This window comes from Syzygium oleosum, unplaced genomic scaffold, assembly GCF_021117445.2.
Source record: "Syzygium oleosum isolate NSW1041296 unplaced genomic scaffold, Sole_v2.1 Sole_v2.01, whole genome shotgun sequence".
Classification (NCBI taxonomy): domain Eukaryota; kingdom Viridiplantae; phylum Streptophyta; class Magnoliopsida; order Myrtales; family Myrtaceae; genus Syzygium; species Syzygium oleosum.
This window is the reverse complement of record NW_026607485.1, coordinates 21461144-21476652: the sequence shown is the minus strand read 5'-3', so window position 1 is coordinate 21476652 and position 15509 is coordinate 21461144. Positions and strand designations below refer to the sequence as shown.

The 15509-nt window shown below is 38.9% G+C and overlaps 1 protein-coding gene across 2 annotated transcripts; it reads left to right on the top strand.

Moving 5' to 3' along the window:
* Positions 1–361: 361 nt before the first annotated feature.
* LOC115692453 (protein SIEVE ELEMENT OCCLUSION B-like) lies at positions 362–5358 on the top strand. 2 transcript variants are annotated; one of them, XM_056311674.1, is made up of 7 exons: positions 362–658; positions 2394–2483; positions 2615–3042; positions 3222–3316; positions 3410–3513; positions 3791–4273; positions 4633–5358. In XM_056311674.1, exons 1-7 carry the CDS (start codon positions 431–433, stop codon positions 5170–5172), a joined length of 1968 nt encoding a protein of 655 aa, XP_056167649.1. In that variant the 5' UTR covers positions 362–430; the 3' UTR covers positions 5173–5358. The 2 variants fall into 2 exon arrangements, with proteins under 2 accessions (XP_056167649.1, XP_030475150.2); XM_030619290.2 differs by having other exon boundaries at positions 3400–3524.
* Positions 5359–15509: the final 10151 nt, after the last annotated feature.

The following is a 15509-nucleotide window of genomic DNA, read 5'->3' as shown; positions in this document are numbered from 1 at the left end:
CAGTTTTGTTTTTTAAGTAAATTTTAGATTTTTTTTAGTTTTTAAATTTAATTTAAATAATATTTGAATAAATAATAATAAAAAATTCCACATATGAGAGATAAATTCATTTAAAAATGCTAGTCAGCATTTTCCGTTAGACAAATTGACGGTGTTAATTTTAAGACTTGATTGAACGAATTTGACAAGTTTTAGGACTCAATTGCACGTTTTGAAAGTTTTAGAACTCAGTTGTACTTTCGCGGCAAGTTTTAGGACTTCTAGTGAACATATTCTATCTTTTGTCTCTTTCCTTGGATCTGCGGCTATAAATTGGGCAGGCTTATTAACTTCTTTCCTCACCACACCACTTGCACACTCTCCCTCCTCCAGATTTGCTCTCTCTAAACGCTCCAAAGCCTAGACTCTCTCCTCTTTGAGATTCAAAACAATGGCGAGCTTCTTCAACAATATTTGGGATAGCATCATTCCTTTTCTGGGTGACCAGAACATATCTAAGAACCTGCTCTCCATTTTCGACGATGAGAAGTTCAGGAAGGAGATGTTGGATACTCACGCTCCCGATGAAGGAGACGTCGATGTCCAGTCTCTCTTCCTTCTCATCAACAACACCCTCAGTGAAGCTACCGTGATTGTTGACTCGGTCGTCAACCCTAAGGTAAAACTGAAATAATCCCGCATGTTTTGTGTACGCACGAGCGTGTGTGAGGGAGATAGACTCCAAAATAGTTCTTTTTTACTGGGTAAAGCTTGGCAATGTATCAAAAGGGTGTGTCTATGTCATAAACCGTCGTAAATTTGACCGTTTTTTCCCAAATAAACCCCAAATGTCGTCAACTACAGTGGACCTAGGATGTTAGGCGGGGGGAGAGACCAAAGCATTTAACCATTTTCGTAAGCATAGCAACTTTTATAAACTTTTCCACTTCATATAAGAACTTTGAACAAAATAAGAACTATCTAGCTCACTCGTTATTACGCATGAGGGGAAATGTTAGAATATTCAAATATTAAATCACGCTTTCGTCTAACAGTTTAAACTTTTAAAATAGTTAACAGTGGTCCATAAAATCTCACATGTGATATAGAAAACCAATGTCATTCCCATTCACGCTTCCAATATCTTAGAGTATATGTTCCTGGAGCAAATATTTCGTGAACCCTAACATATTTACTGGCACGTACACTGTGATGGAGACTCTGCAATTAATCAAACACAGGAAGGGGCTGACACATCTCTTTCTCTCGATCTCTCGACCGCGCTTTCTTTTCTACTTGCTTTCTTTTTTGCGTGGCCAAGGAGAAAAGAGAAAGATAAAGCAATTAATCTGAAAAAAGTATTATCCATGTACTGCAACAAGAAGCACTATTCAGCGCTTGGATGAAGCAAATTCGTCGGTTTCTTTTCCTTTCAATTAGAACATATACCGCCGTCATAAAGAAAATATCACCCAAGCAGCATCTTATAGTTACTGTTTTTCATTTGCCTAACTGGAATTAGTAAAGGGTCTAGCTACGAAGAGTCCTTTTCGATGAGTAGATCTGTTGAAGGGTCAAAAGAAAACAACGGTATTATTTGATTGGCCAGAGAAGAAAATAACTCGATCGGTTATCATCCCACAAGTAATATATACAATTTTCATATTCCGCATGCGCTCTTCCATTTCCCTCTACTACGTTGCAAAAGGACGAATTGCCAGAGAATCTTCAACGGGGAAAATTAGATAAAATTTGCCATAAAGTTTCCTTTTCGTAATCATGAAGCAATCCACTGGCACTGGCAGTCAATTTATGGTGGGCTTATATCGATCTAATTATGAGATTATCAGTTTATCCATAAATCGACGACACACTAATGTGATACGACGTAGGGGATTAAATTGAACTCATAATAAGTTATTACTCATTTAATTGATTATACCCTATATCTTATTAAGGATTTTCATTTGTACTCTTCTTCCGCAGGGTTTGGACAGGCATACTTTTAGTTTTACTTTGAGGATGCATCCGTTTCGTAAATTAAGAATGATTTAAAATATATTTTCTTAAAAAACGAGCAATTATACCGCTTAAAAATGATTAGGCATATATTGTTGCCATTGATGAATTTTTCTAAACAATACAAATAATCTTTTTATTGATAAAATTTTACACATCTTTGACTTTTTGCCCAAAAAAAATGCACCCTTAATAATTATTAATTTCATCACTAACATTTCAATAAACACTGACAATGTTTTAAAATATGAAATTCTGATCATAGGTCTATACGTGAAGCGATTTCTATGGATAACTGTAGATTTCCTTGGTTTGGCAGTTGAAAACCAAGAATTTTTCTCGTCATTTCGTTTAATCTCTCTCTAACAATAAGTTTATACATACATACACCGTAGGGCACTCAAGGATCTGCAAGCACTGCATTCAAGCCACCAGAGGAAGGCTTCAATCCACCCATTGCAGCAATCAACGAAGTGGCTTGTCAGGTCCTTTATAATGTCCCTCATAATAATCGATTTTCCTCAAGTAAAGAATGACACTTGTTTTGGCTGTTTTACTGTTAGAGCTTGGAAATAACTATTCCCTTGTAACAACATTAGCATGATCATGTCATCAGATCACATGCAAGGCATTAGACACCAAAAATGTGCGCAAAACGTTTGAATCGCTCTTTCGCAAGCTATTGACCTACTCATGGGTCGCTAAGGCTGTTATTACCCTGTCGTCGCTCGCTCTATACTACAGCGACTTTTGGCTACTCGCTCAACCAACGGGCAAGCTCACGAAGTCGATGGCCATACTGAAGGGGTTGCCTGCAATCACAAAGTCCCCGGATGTGCAAAAGATCCAAGTGTTTAGAGATCTGAATGATATCATTAAGATCATATTGAGCATGACCGAGTGCATCGTGGAGTTCGAGCATGACAGTAAAGATGTTCCCGAGCTGTCCACAACAATCGATATTCCAGGCAGCGTTTATCAGATCATCATCTGTGTCCTAGTTTGCTCGATTCAGTTCACCAGCCTCATCAACCTCGTAGATGAGTACGGTTCACTAATCAACCCTTTTTTTGCCTCTTTTGTGAAAAAAGCATGTTTACTGCTTTTAATTTTTATTTTATGAGAACATGTAATGATTCATCTAAAATCATTTCAACAGACTCAATATTTTTTAGAGTTTTTTTTTTCCTTTATGCTTAAAGAGGGCTTCCTGTTATTTTCAGCTACAAGGGAAAAGATCTCCAACCCTTTGCTCGGAAAGTGAACAAGATAAACCACAGTATCCAGGCAGATTTTGAAGATTACAAACACCGAAAGGGTAAAACTTTCAATTTTGAAGATTGTGATAATTATGCTCTAACTATTGGACTAAAGTTCTAGTCACTTTCAATATGAACGAAGCGGAAATTAGAGAGTATCAAAGGCTGGGGCGAATTTTCAATGCCCCCACTGATAATGTGGAGCTCATCAAGGCCTTGTTTTACTTCAAGGACGATCCTCAGCGACTCTTCATTGGTTCGGAACCGGTTCAGTCTTCTAACTCTCTAATTCGACATCACTTAATGATTTTCATTTTTGGCCAAATTTTAGTTGAATACCAAAATGATGCTATGGTCGTAAACTCGTCCTTTTAAAGAATTTATTTCAACGATTTGTTGAAATCTAAACATAAAATTTGTTTTCACCTAGGTGCTATATTTACCGAGTTGGCCCTCGCGTAAATTTGTCTTGTTGACTTTGCTGGTAGTGTCCAAAGGAGTGAAATGTTGATTATCCATGTTTATCGTTCCAGGACAAAAAGTATAAGGTTGAGTCCCTACGCAAGAAATGTGTGATGCTGCTGATCTCCGACCTAAACTTGAGCCCTAACGACATTTCCATCCTTAAAATGATCTACAAGGAGCCCAAGTTCAAAGAGAAGTGCTATGAGATCATGTGGGTCCCGATCATCGACCAAGAAGGCGAGGACACGATCAACCAGTTCAAGCATCTACAGTCACAAATGCTGTGGTACTCGGTGTGCTCCCCGACACTTATCAACAAGGTGGCCATCAAGATGATCAAGGAAAAGTGGCACTTTAGGCAAAAGACTATTGTGACTGTGTTGGATCCACAAGGAAGAGTCTCAAACCAAAATGCCATGAGCTTGATTAGGGTTTGGGGGTGGCATGCATTCCCTTTCACTGATTCAGTAATAGCAGACCTTTGGAAGCCTGACATTGACCGGTTTGAGCTCTTGGTGACTGACATGATCTTTCCTAATATACATGAAGTTGTAAGTAGTAGTTTGTTTTTTTTTTCCAACTTTTCTTATACCCTTTTGCTTTATGAAGAAAAAATGTGCTCTGAGTTAATTATAGAAAACAATCTTAATTAATCTGATGGAGGATGAGAAAAATCTTACTTTTAATTTAAAATCGAGAGATTGGTTGAATAAAAGATGAACTAAGCAGACCATTTCGCCTTATTGTAGTGTCTAATTTAGTAAAACATACTACTCATCTTATACTTAAAGGCTTTGTTGGAATTTTCGTGGAAATTTTGAAATTTGAAATAATTGTAGTTTACTTTATAACATAGAGATATGAAGACTTTTTTTCATTGATCGCACATTCAATTCATATGATTGATCAGATCAAGTCCGAGAAGTACATCCTCCTTTACGGATCTGAAGACCCCAAGGCAATCCAGGAAATTGAGGAGCCACTGAAGAAGATCAAAGACGATGGCATCCCCATCGTCTCCCACAATGTCAACATGCCGCTCTTCTGGAGCCGCCTCGAGAGCTGTATGCACTTGAAATTGCAAACCAACGCGAATGTGCCCGAAGCCCTCATGCGAGATATCCTCAACCTCTACACCAACTTCAAGAGGCACGGCGGGTTTGTGGTTCTCACAAAGGGGTCACGGATCGTGACCAACGACTCGATAGTTACTGTCACAGAGGTTTTCTCCAAATACGAGACTGAATGGAAGAGTCAGGTGACCCCGAACGGTATGACGTTCGACATGGCCTTCATGGATTTCCGCAACCAGGTCTATGACCCTCCAAGGTGCAACGACTTCTGCATTCCCACTATAGTGGATTACATCCCGGAGAATATGAAATGTCCGGATTGCCCTAGCATGATGAAGATCAATTTCAACTTTGAGTGTTGCCATGGAGCACACTAGCGAACCTACATATCCGTCTACTGGCCCATGTCCACAATAAGAGGTGCTCAGTGAGTACTTTGTAGGGCGGGACATGAATGAAGGGGCTGTTTGCTCAGTCCCAGAGTGTGTATGTTGCCCACTTTAGGGCAACCTATGTATGACTTGGCATGTCCGAGTACTTTGTTTGAGCATGTAGTTTCGTTCTGATAATGCTTTGGTCTTCTTTTTCATTCTCCTTACTATATATAGAATGACAATAGACCATCCAAAAGCGACATAGAAAATGGATGAGCAACTTAACAATTGCATAATCAGTCACGCTTTCATTTAACTCACTCTTTTTTTTTTGGTCGGATCATTTAACTGACTTAAACTGTTATAGTCCTTACAAACTCCTGCAAAGTATGAAACCTTAGAGCAATTGGCAATAGTGTCACAAATTTCTCCAAAAACTCAGCTCCATCCCCTTGATAACATGTTACAACCATGCCTGACCACCCGCAACTCACAAAACACACGCCCAAACCGTATATGCACAAAGGCACAGAGAGAAATCTCTCAATTTTTCCGTATTCCTAATTCAAAGTGTTGTGGATATAACAAATGCAAATTCGAAATCAACATTGAATTTAAAAAGAAGAAATTAGAAGAGACCAAATCAAACGAAGAAAGCACAGAAATGAATGAAAAATAGAAAGCACAGAGCTATTTATGACTAAAAATCCTAGAGTGAGATTCAAACTAGGAAACAACTACTTGCTTTATAATAAGCACAAAGCATTAGATGCCTTTAATGTATTTAAAACCGAAGTAGAGAAACAAAGCGAGAAGCAAATTAAGATTGTGAAATCAAATAGAGGTGGGGAATACTATGATAGATACATTGAAGATAGACAAGCACCTGGTCCATTTGCAAAGTTTCTTGAAGAGCATGTAATAGTGGCCCAATACACCATGCCTGGTTCTCCGGACCAAAATGGTGTAGCAGAAAGAAGAAATCAAACTTTATTGGACATGGTACAGAGTATGCTTAGTAGCTCCAAACTTCCTAAGTCCTTGTGGACAGAAACTCTTAAGACGGCAGTGTACATATTGAACCGAGTTCCAACCAAGTTTATTCCAAAGGCGCCGTTTGAGTTAATGAAAGGTTGGAAACCGAGTCTGCAACATGTACGTGTTTGGAGATGCCTGTCTGAGGTGAGAGTCTACAATTCACAGGAAAAGAAATTGGACCCAAGGATCGTAAGTGGGTATTTCATTGCATATGATGAAAAGTCCAAAGGGTACAGATTTTATTGTCCATCTCATACCACTAGGATTGTGGAATCAAGAAATGCTAAGTTTCTTGAAAATGACTTGATCAGTGGGAGTGATCAATCTCGGAACCTTGTTCCTAAGAAAGATCATTGAAATACTCAACATTCCACCTCTAGTATCAGATTGGTTGTTATTCACAACGCCCTTCAAGTTCAACTGGCTGTTGAACAACCAATCATTGAAGTTACACTACCAGCTGATATTAACTTCGTAGATCCAATTGTTCAGCAATGACAAGAAACTATAAAGCAACCAGTTGAACAACATGCTCCTCAAGAGAATGTTGATGCAACCTTCCACCTAAAGTATCAGATTTATTTTAGCAGATCTTCTTAATGTTGCATCAAGAACATATGCTAGAATGAAGAAATCAGCAATTCCTAGTGATAACATTGTGTATCTGCAAGAAGCTGACTATAATATTGGAGTTAAGAATGATCGTGAAACGTATTTACAAGCAATGAGTTGCAGTGAATCGAATTTGTGGTACAATGCCACGAAGGAAGAGATGAGTTTCATGGCATCTAACAAAGTCTAGGTTTTGGTTGAGTTGCCCAATAGTGCGAAGGCCATTGGTTATAAATGGGTCTTTAAAACAAAGAAGGACTCATTGGGCAACATTGAGAGATATAAAGCTATATTTGTTGCAAAGGATTCACTCAAAAAGAGGGAATCAATTACACGGAGACTTTTTCTCTTGTAAGAAAGATTCTCTTCGTATCATTTTGGCATTGGTTGCTCATTTTGACATGGAATTACATCAAATGGATGTGAAAACAGTGTTCCTCAATGGGATCTAGAGGAGGAGGTTCACATGAAACAACCAGAAGGATTCTCCTCTATTGATGGTGAGCATTTGGTGTGATAGGTTAAGAAATCTATATATAGATTGAAACAAGCATCTCGCCAATGGTATTGAAAATTCCATGATGTCATATCTTTATTCGATTTTGTAGAGAACGTCATGGATCAATGGATATACCAAAAGGTTAGTTGGAGCAAAATTTGTTCCTTATGCTATATGTGGATGACATTTTACTTGCAACCGATGATAAGAGGTTGCTACATTAGGTGAAACAATTCCTCTCTAGGAATTTTGACATGAAAGATATGAGCGAGACGTCTTATGTTATTGGCATTAAGATCCATAGGGATAGACCTTGAGACATTTTAGGACTATCTCAAGAAACTTATATCAATAAAGTCTTAAAGAGATTTCGGATGAAAGATTATTCACAAAGTATAGTATCTATCATGAAGGGTGTCCTGTTTAATTTGAACCAGTGCCCAAAGAATGATCTAGAAAGGGAACAAATGAAAAATATTCCATATGCTTCTGCTGTGGGAAGCTTGATGTATACTTAGGTTTGCACTAGACTTGACATTGCTTTTGTTGTTGGAATGTTAGGAAGATATCAGAGTAATCCAGGTATGGACCATTAAAGAGCTATAAAGAATGTGATAAGGTACCTTTAAGGTACAAAAGGTTGCATGCTTATGTTTAGACGAATTGACAACCTAAAGGTAGTCGGTTATTCGGATTCGGACTTCATTGGTTGTTGATTCTAGGAAATCAACATCTAGATATAGTTTTATATTTGCTGACGGAGGCGTGTCCTAGAGGAGTGTGAAACAAACTTTGACTGCTACTTCCACTATGAAGGCTTGTTGACACCTAAATTTTGATTACCCATTTAATAAATTATTGCATAAAAAATTAGAGATTAATGTTTAACCCCTAAAAAAAATATTTTCATTAAATTTCATAACATATAGACATTAGGTGCCTTTGCATTAATAGGGTATATTAGAGCATATTTTCCTTTAAAAAAATTATCAAAAAATCTATTTGAAAAAAAGCGAAATAGGAGCGGACTGGGGCCAGGTCGACCCAGCCCCGTTTTCCTCCTTCTTTCTTTCCTTCTCGTTGGGCTCGGCCCAGTCCACTTTTCTTTTTCCCCTTCTCTAGCCCGGCCTCCTTCTCTCTCTCTTCTTTCCCCTCCCTCTCTCCTTCGCTGTGGACGCTACAAAGCCAAGTAACGGCAGAGCGTTCCATAGCCAAGCAAGAAGCGACGGAGCAGAGCAAAGTGGGGACGGAGGTGACAGGAGTAGGTAGACCGGCTAAAAGGCCGTAAGGACAGAGAGAAGAAGGAAGGGAGGTTCGGTTTAGGTTTAGAGAAAACATGAGAGAGAGAAAGCTCGAGCGTGAGAACAAAGAGCGAGACTTAGCGTACGACTGCGTCTAAGTGTCGGCCGATGGCCCTTGGCCGGCATTACCCTCCCCCTCGGACCAAGCTCACGGTAAGACCCATTTTTGTTTTTGTGTGATTTGGAGGTTGATTTTATGAGGATCTTGGCCCGAAGGCGCGCGAGGCGACCGGACATAGTCCGATCTGTCAAACTTGCCCTCATTCACCACCGCCGAGCCGGGTAGGGAGCTCCGTCGACCCCCTCTGTTTTACCTGAACCATGCTCTATTTTTCGGTCTCGGCCGACTGGGCCGAAACTCGCCGGCGCTTGGTCGTACGTGGTTTCGAGCGTTGGCAAGCCTTCCTCGACTGTCGTGATGGTTGTCCTTAATGTTGTGTTGTTTGTGGTTGTGTCGCGACCTACCTCTTGAGAGTCGAACTCGATAAAGCGAGTTTAGAGGTAAGTGTTCATGAAACGGTCCATATGCCCATCATAAAAGACAGCTTTACCGAAGTGTCAATCTTTTAGTCATCCATACGGTCCACATGGCACATCATAAAAGATGGCTTACCAAAACGTCAATCTTTTGGTCATCCAGACGGTCCGTTTGGCACATCATAAAAGACGGCTTATCGAAGCATCGATCTTTTGGTCATCCATATGGTCAATTGATCATGAACGTAGATTTTTCCTAAATTCATACCTCGCGTGACAGTGGATCGATTTATCTTTTTTAGGAGTTGTCACTAGTCTAAGCCGGGAGTCGGCTAGAATACCCAATCGAAACACGAGAGTTTCGTTTCGATTTCTACAAAAACCAGAGATCATGAGTTCGGGGATTAGCTTACGTTAATATTTCTATTAACGCCCTTTCAGTACTGCTAAACTTATCATGGTTGTTATCTAAGTTGTTATGCATTTATTTTTTCACCATTTTCATGTCAAAGTCTTAGTCCACTAGATGATCATGCATCTTGTTTTTGTGTTTTCATTTAAGATTCTAAACTAATCCTATCTTAGTCTAGAAAAGAAAGAAACAAATAATTATATTGAAAAGAATTGCGTAAAGTAAACAACCAAGGTATTGAAAGAACTAGCTAATTCTAAGTGCAAGAAAGAAAAACGCAACTCGTCGGGTGTTTATACAACGCGTATAAGAAACCCGAGACATATGTCGGGTAATGAACAAATTTTTACAAGAAAATAGATCGGAATGGACATTGATCATCGCTGTATACAAAGAATAGAGTCGGAATGGACATCGACCTTCGCCACATTCAAGACCGTCGTCTTTTTGGACCTATTCTAACCCTAATCTAAAACTAAAACTAAAGAAAGAACAACAACAAACAATATACAATCACAAAGTACATAGCGTCACAAGTCAATCAAAGATAACAAACAAGGCACAAAAAATTTCAAAGGTGGCCTCGAGGTCGGCCTTTGTACAAACATGCATCAATACCTCTTATTGTCTACCCATGTTCATTTTAGACACAATTCATGGTTATTAACTACCATTGGTGTTCACCAACAGCAATTAATACCATGAATTCCTAAATCAGGTTCTATGTATAATCCTAATTTGGACCCACGATCATGCATCGTCCCTACGCATACATCTAAAAATCACATGCATAGCGAAGAATTAAACATGCAAACAAGTCGAAAGACCTTGATTCTCATCCAATCACTCAAATTAGTGAACCAACATCGAGTCACTTCATTCAATTCATCGCGTGCCAATCATAAGCACATGCGCTAGAAAATCGATAAATTGTGAGAATTAAAAATCGTGAAGGCATTAAAAATTGGTTCAGCATGCATTATTTTCTAAAAATCCTAAAACAAAAGATAATTCATAAAGGAAAAACAAAGAAGAGCAAAACAGGGGATTCAAGATGCATTCAATTGGAAAAGAACCCATGGTTAAAATGTTGTGGAAAATTTATGGTACATCAAGCACACAACAACGAACATTTTCTATGAGAAAACTCCTTAAGATAAGCTACACATGAATTTACAAAAATCACAGAACATGAAGAAGTGCATCAGAACAGAACATAGGAGCAGATTTCAGAGCAACCTCATGGAAATTTGGGCATGTTAATGATGTCCAAAAATTCTCAAATTTTGTCACGACCTGGGTCTAGGAATGACAATCAAAGTCCATGAAGAACTCATCATCAAAATCTTTAACGAAAAATTCACACAAAATCAGCAAATCGCAAACACAGAATTGGCACATTAAGCATTCCAAATTTACAATTTTCCAGATTTCAGGGGAACCTCATAAAAAATAGTAAAGGGGTCTATGGACATGCAAATGAGACAATCTTGGCATCATTAGAAAGCTTAAGACATGCTCTAAGACTTTCTAGAAGGCATCGAGTTTGATTAATATCAATTTCATGATCAATTGAAAAGATTTCTACAATTATGCATATCAATAACGAATTGTAGCAGATGAGCTCACAAGATACATATTGTTTACTATCCTCATGACATGGCAAAAAATGTGATATAAATCATGTGAATAGTTTACAACATGATGAACGTTTTTCATGAGAAATCCAAACCTAATTGTGATTCTAAAAAAAACCATTTAAAAATGGGAAAACAGATTAGGTTCCTTGAAATCAACAATTACAAAATAAGGATTCAACATTGAGCATGCAATTGACCATGCAGATGATGACCGAATGACATGATTTATACCTTTTTGAAACGGTAATGAACTATGCTATGACTTTCATGAAGACATCAGGGTCAGGAAATCACAATTGCACATTCAATTTTGAGCAAATCTAATTCGGGTTCCAGTAGAGGCGGATGAGACATAAGGTCAGTTCACAGAGGTTTTCACCTATCTTCTTATCTCCAAAAAATCTGAAAAATTTATATGTTGCAATCAAGACATATGTGAACAATTTTCATGAGAAACCTAAGTTTAAATCTTAGCAGAAAAATCAGAAAAAAATCGGCAACAGTGCAGGTCAGGCAAAATCAGCATGTGCAGAGGTCAAATTTCATGAGTTTTCCACACTTAGGCATATTCGAAAAATTTCGAAGAAAATCTATGTTATAACCAACCTGATTTAGATCATTTTCATGAAGACATCTCCTATTGAATCTCAACACACAAGACAACAAAAAATCATCAAACCGAACAACTTGATTCAAAGTAATCAATGCAGGAAGCCATTTTAGACCCTCGGTCGATTCACAGAGGATTTCATTCATCTAGACTCATCAGAAAAATCTAGAAAAAAACACATTTTATAGTCAAGATGATTCTCAGCAACTTTCATGGAGACCACAATATCCAGATCCGAACAGAAAAATCAGCAAAAATTTAGCAAAACTGCTCCAATCGTGTAAAAAAAACCTGAAGAAACAGAACAACAGAACTTCCTATTCTGATGCAAACTTTAGAATAGGTTTCTAGGTAGCAAACGATACCAAATCGAGTACAGTAAGATATCAAATCGAATTTCTCAAAGTGTATTACGAGAGTTCAAAAGGTGTTGAAGTCCAGAAATGAAGTTTAACAGGTCAAAATCAACAAAACAAAAAGCATGTTCAGAAACTCGAAATTGCAGATCATCTTCTAACAAAAGAACATCATAATCAAATCATCAAACATGAAATCAGCAGCCATAAGTCATCAATATAGAGTCCATAGAAAGTTCTAAGGTGAATCCTTATCACGCCCCACACCCACGGGCACACGAACATCCCATCGTGGTCGTTATGTTGCGACGTCCCAGGACGCGTCGCCGACCCATTCATCTCATCTTTCAATTATTAGCATGCGGAAACGTGTACTAAACTCCTGATAATTAAAAAACAGGGATAGCATAGGAAAACCATCATCCATAAACATATCAACAAGATGCTTTTGTGCATTTACATCATTACCCCAGGAAATTAGTATTTTTACAAACCAACACTACAGTACTTCCTATAGGACCAACCAGTCAGAAAAGGGGTTGATGGTCAAGGGTTTAATGTCACGCTTCTACTCCAAAAATGGGCTTCCATAAAGTAGACCGTATGCACCTTCATCGTTACGGTCCTAAAAAATGTTAAATAACGGGGAGTGAGATAAAATCTCAATGAGTCAACTAACTAATCCTCGATTAGGATGCTGTTCACCTCAAGCATCCCCTGTTCCTGCGTTTCAATGACGATGGTAGATCAATAGCAATGCACCTCATGCCCTGCCTTTAGTTATAATACGAGATGGCAACTCAATCATAACATGATAAATTAACCAGGCACATTCACACATAGGCAACGCTACCTGGTCCTGGCACACTTGCTGCATACGACAGGTTATAATATCACATAAATAAGCAGCATACATCACATATAATCAGAACACATCACAACAGTTCCATGAGCAATGCACCATGCGTGTTCCGATTATTAATGACCCCTCAAGCCATGGCACATCCTGAAGGATGGCGGTCTTCCGGACCTACCCGGGCATCGTCCCGTCCCATCGGGCACAGCATCGTCCCGCGTATACATACGCCTCAGGACGGCATTCCATTCGGAGCATCGAGTCCGATCTCTACCGCGGCAAGGCGTCCGGACACTTTCCGGGCATTCGATAAATTGGGCATCGTCTCGCATAAAACGCATTAGGACGGGTTCAACCCCGCGTAAAACGCATCAGAATATTATGTGACCACATAGCCACTCCTACCAAATTATAAGTTGTCTCATTTAACTTGATGCAAGAGTGCTATATGCTCATACGTCGGAATATATTCGATTTCACACGTGAAAATGCACAAAATATTCCTACGTGATCACGTACCACCAGTTAATGCACCAACACTGCATACCAAGATTACATCATGCACTCAAATATTTCATCACATGATAAATGTTTCTCATCATGAACTTCATACATTATTCCACATCTCATTACCAAGCCTTATAGCCACTATGGCAGTGTGACACCTTTCTAACTCATGGCAAATTTCACACCATAATCCAGATTCTGCCATCACATGCATAATCACATTTGTCCCATCATTTGACCTCGAATCAGAAGTTAACGTATCTCATTTGAAAGCTCGGAATGTACACATTAAGTCACCAGAAGACATCAAGTCCAAATTCCCAAGGTTTCACGTGAGAAATGGTGCATCTTTTAAATTGGGTAAATCTGGGCAGTTTTGCACAGTAACGGAAATTCCTTCAAAATAAATAGTGGATGTACTCGGAAAATTATAAAATTTGGATATGTTATAAAATACACTTGGATAAACATTTCTCATGAAGGAAAGAAAGTCTAAATCTTTCTGTAAGTGTTCTTTTTAATAACCTAAAGACAGACTAAAATTTGCTCACTGGAACAAAACCGTTGTTCCACAAAATCAGTTATGTACCACACTCAAAACATCTTCAAAAATTATCAATTTTTGTATGTTGTAGAAAAAGAAGTTATCAAAAACTTTTGTGAAGGAAGTTTTTCCAAACTCGATCCAGAAAAGTGTGTAGAAAATCAAGAAAGTGTAAACATCACAGAAATATTCATTCTGGGTAGTTTTACATGGTCCGAAAACTAGGCTTTCTTACTACTCATATCAAGTCCAAAAATTATGAAATTAAAATATGCTAAACTTAAAGATATTTGGAACAACTTTGAAGAAGGAAGTTTCTGGAAATTCGGTGCACAAAGCTCTCCAAAAAAATAACAAAATGAAGAGGTACAGAGAAACCGAATCTGGGTTTTCCAGAACAAAAACAAGAATTGAGTTCAAATGGGAAAACCACCAAATTTGATTCAACAAAACTCATACCCAGCAACTTGAATGGACATGCAACACCCATTTAGAACTCAACAACACACATGCACGATAAACATTCAGAACCGCACATGCAAGCCACCAAATTGCATCCATAATACAACGATAACTTGTCACAAATACCGATAACCTATCCCAATGACTTCTTGCGCCAATCCTAATTAAGTAACAATAACTAGGTTTACTTCTAATCTAATCTAGCCTTAAGCGTAATTAACGGCCTAATCAACGATTAGGTAGTTAACTTACCATTTAACGGTGACGGTGGCGGCGCGGTGATGACGGAGCCACGCAAGCGTTCCAAAGCACGAACCAACTTTGTAGAACGTGGCGGAAGAGCTAGACGGCAACCGATGAGGCTCGGTCCAGCGCGGCTTGAGGCCCGGCGATCGGTAGCAGTGACATGAGGTGGTGAGGCGAGTGGCGGTGGTGTTGGTGCGAGAGGGGCTAGAGAGATGAGAGGAAGAGAGGGGGATGTACGTGAGGGGAAGGGGGAGTGAATGAACGTGAGAGAGAGGAGAGAAAGAGAGAATAAGAGAGGAAGAAAGACAAGCTTCTCACTTAGGCCAAGCCAAGATTCTTATTCAATAAGTTAGGATGCTTGGCTAGGAATTGAACTTACTCAATAAGCTAGAATGCTTGGCTAGGAATTAAACTTCCAAGCCAAGTTTACCAACTATCATAAATTGCATTAATATGCAAGAAACAAAAGAAGAGAAGGAGACTATCTTGGCCTTGTCTTCTTCAATTGGGTGACCAACAAAAGAGAGGGGGGAAAGGACAACTTTGCCCAAAACGTCTTCAATTTGCACAATCCCGAATAGTAGTTTCATCTTCGATTTCTGCTTCTAAAATTGGGGTCGAAACGAGGATGTCACAACTCTCCTCCCCTTAAAGAAATTTTGTCCTCGAAATTTGCAGGATTACTCGCATCCTCAAATAAGTATGGATATTGTTGCCTCATTGTGTCCTCGCTTTCCCAGGTCGCTCCTTCGGTGTTGTGATGTTGCCATACAACCTTGA

Excerpts from the sequence above, each read along its gene's own strand:
- LOC115692453 (XM_030619290.2), top strand. The coding sequence starts at position 431 with ATGGCGAGCTTCTTCAACAATATTTGGGATAGCATCATTCCTTTTCTG. Across the intron at positions 3,043-3,221 it reads CTCATCAACCTCGTAGATGA|CTACAAGGGAAAAGATCTCC; the intron begins GTACGGTTCACT and ends TGTTATTTTCAG. Across the intron at positions 4,274-4,632 it reads TTCCTAATATACATGAAGTT|ATCAAGTCCGAGAAGTACAT; the intron begins GTAAGTAGTAGT and ends ATGATTGATCAG.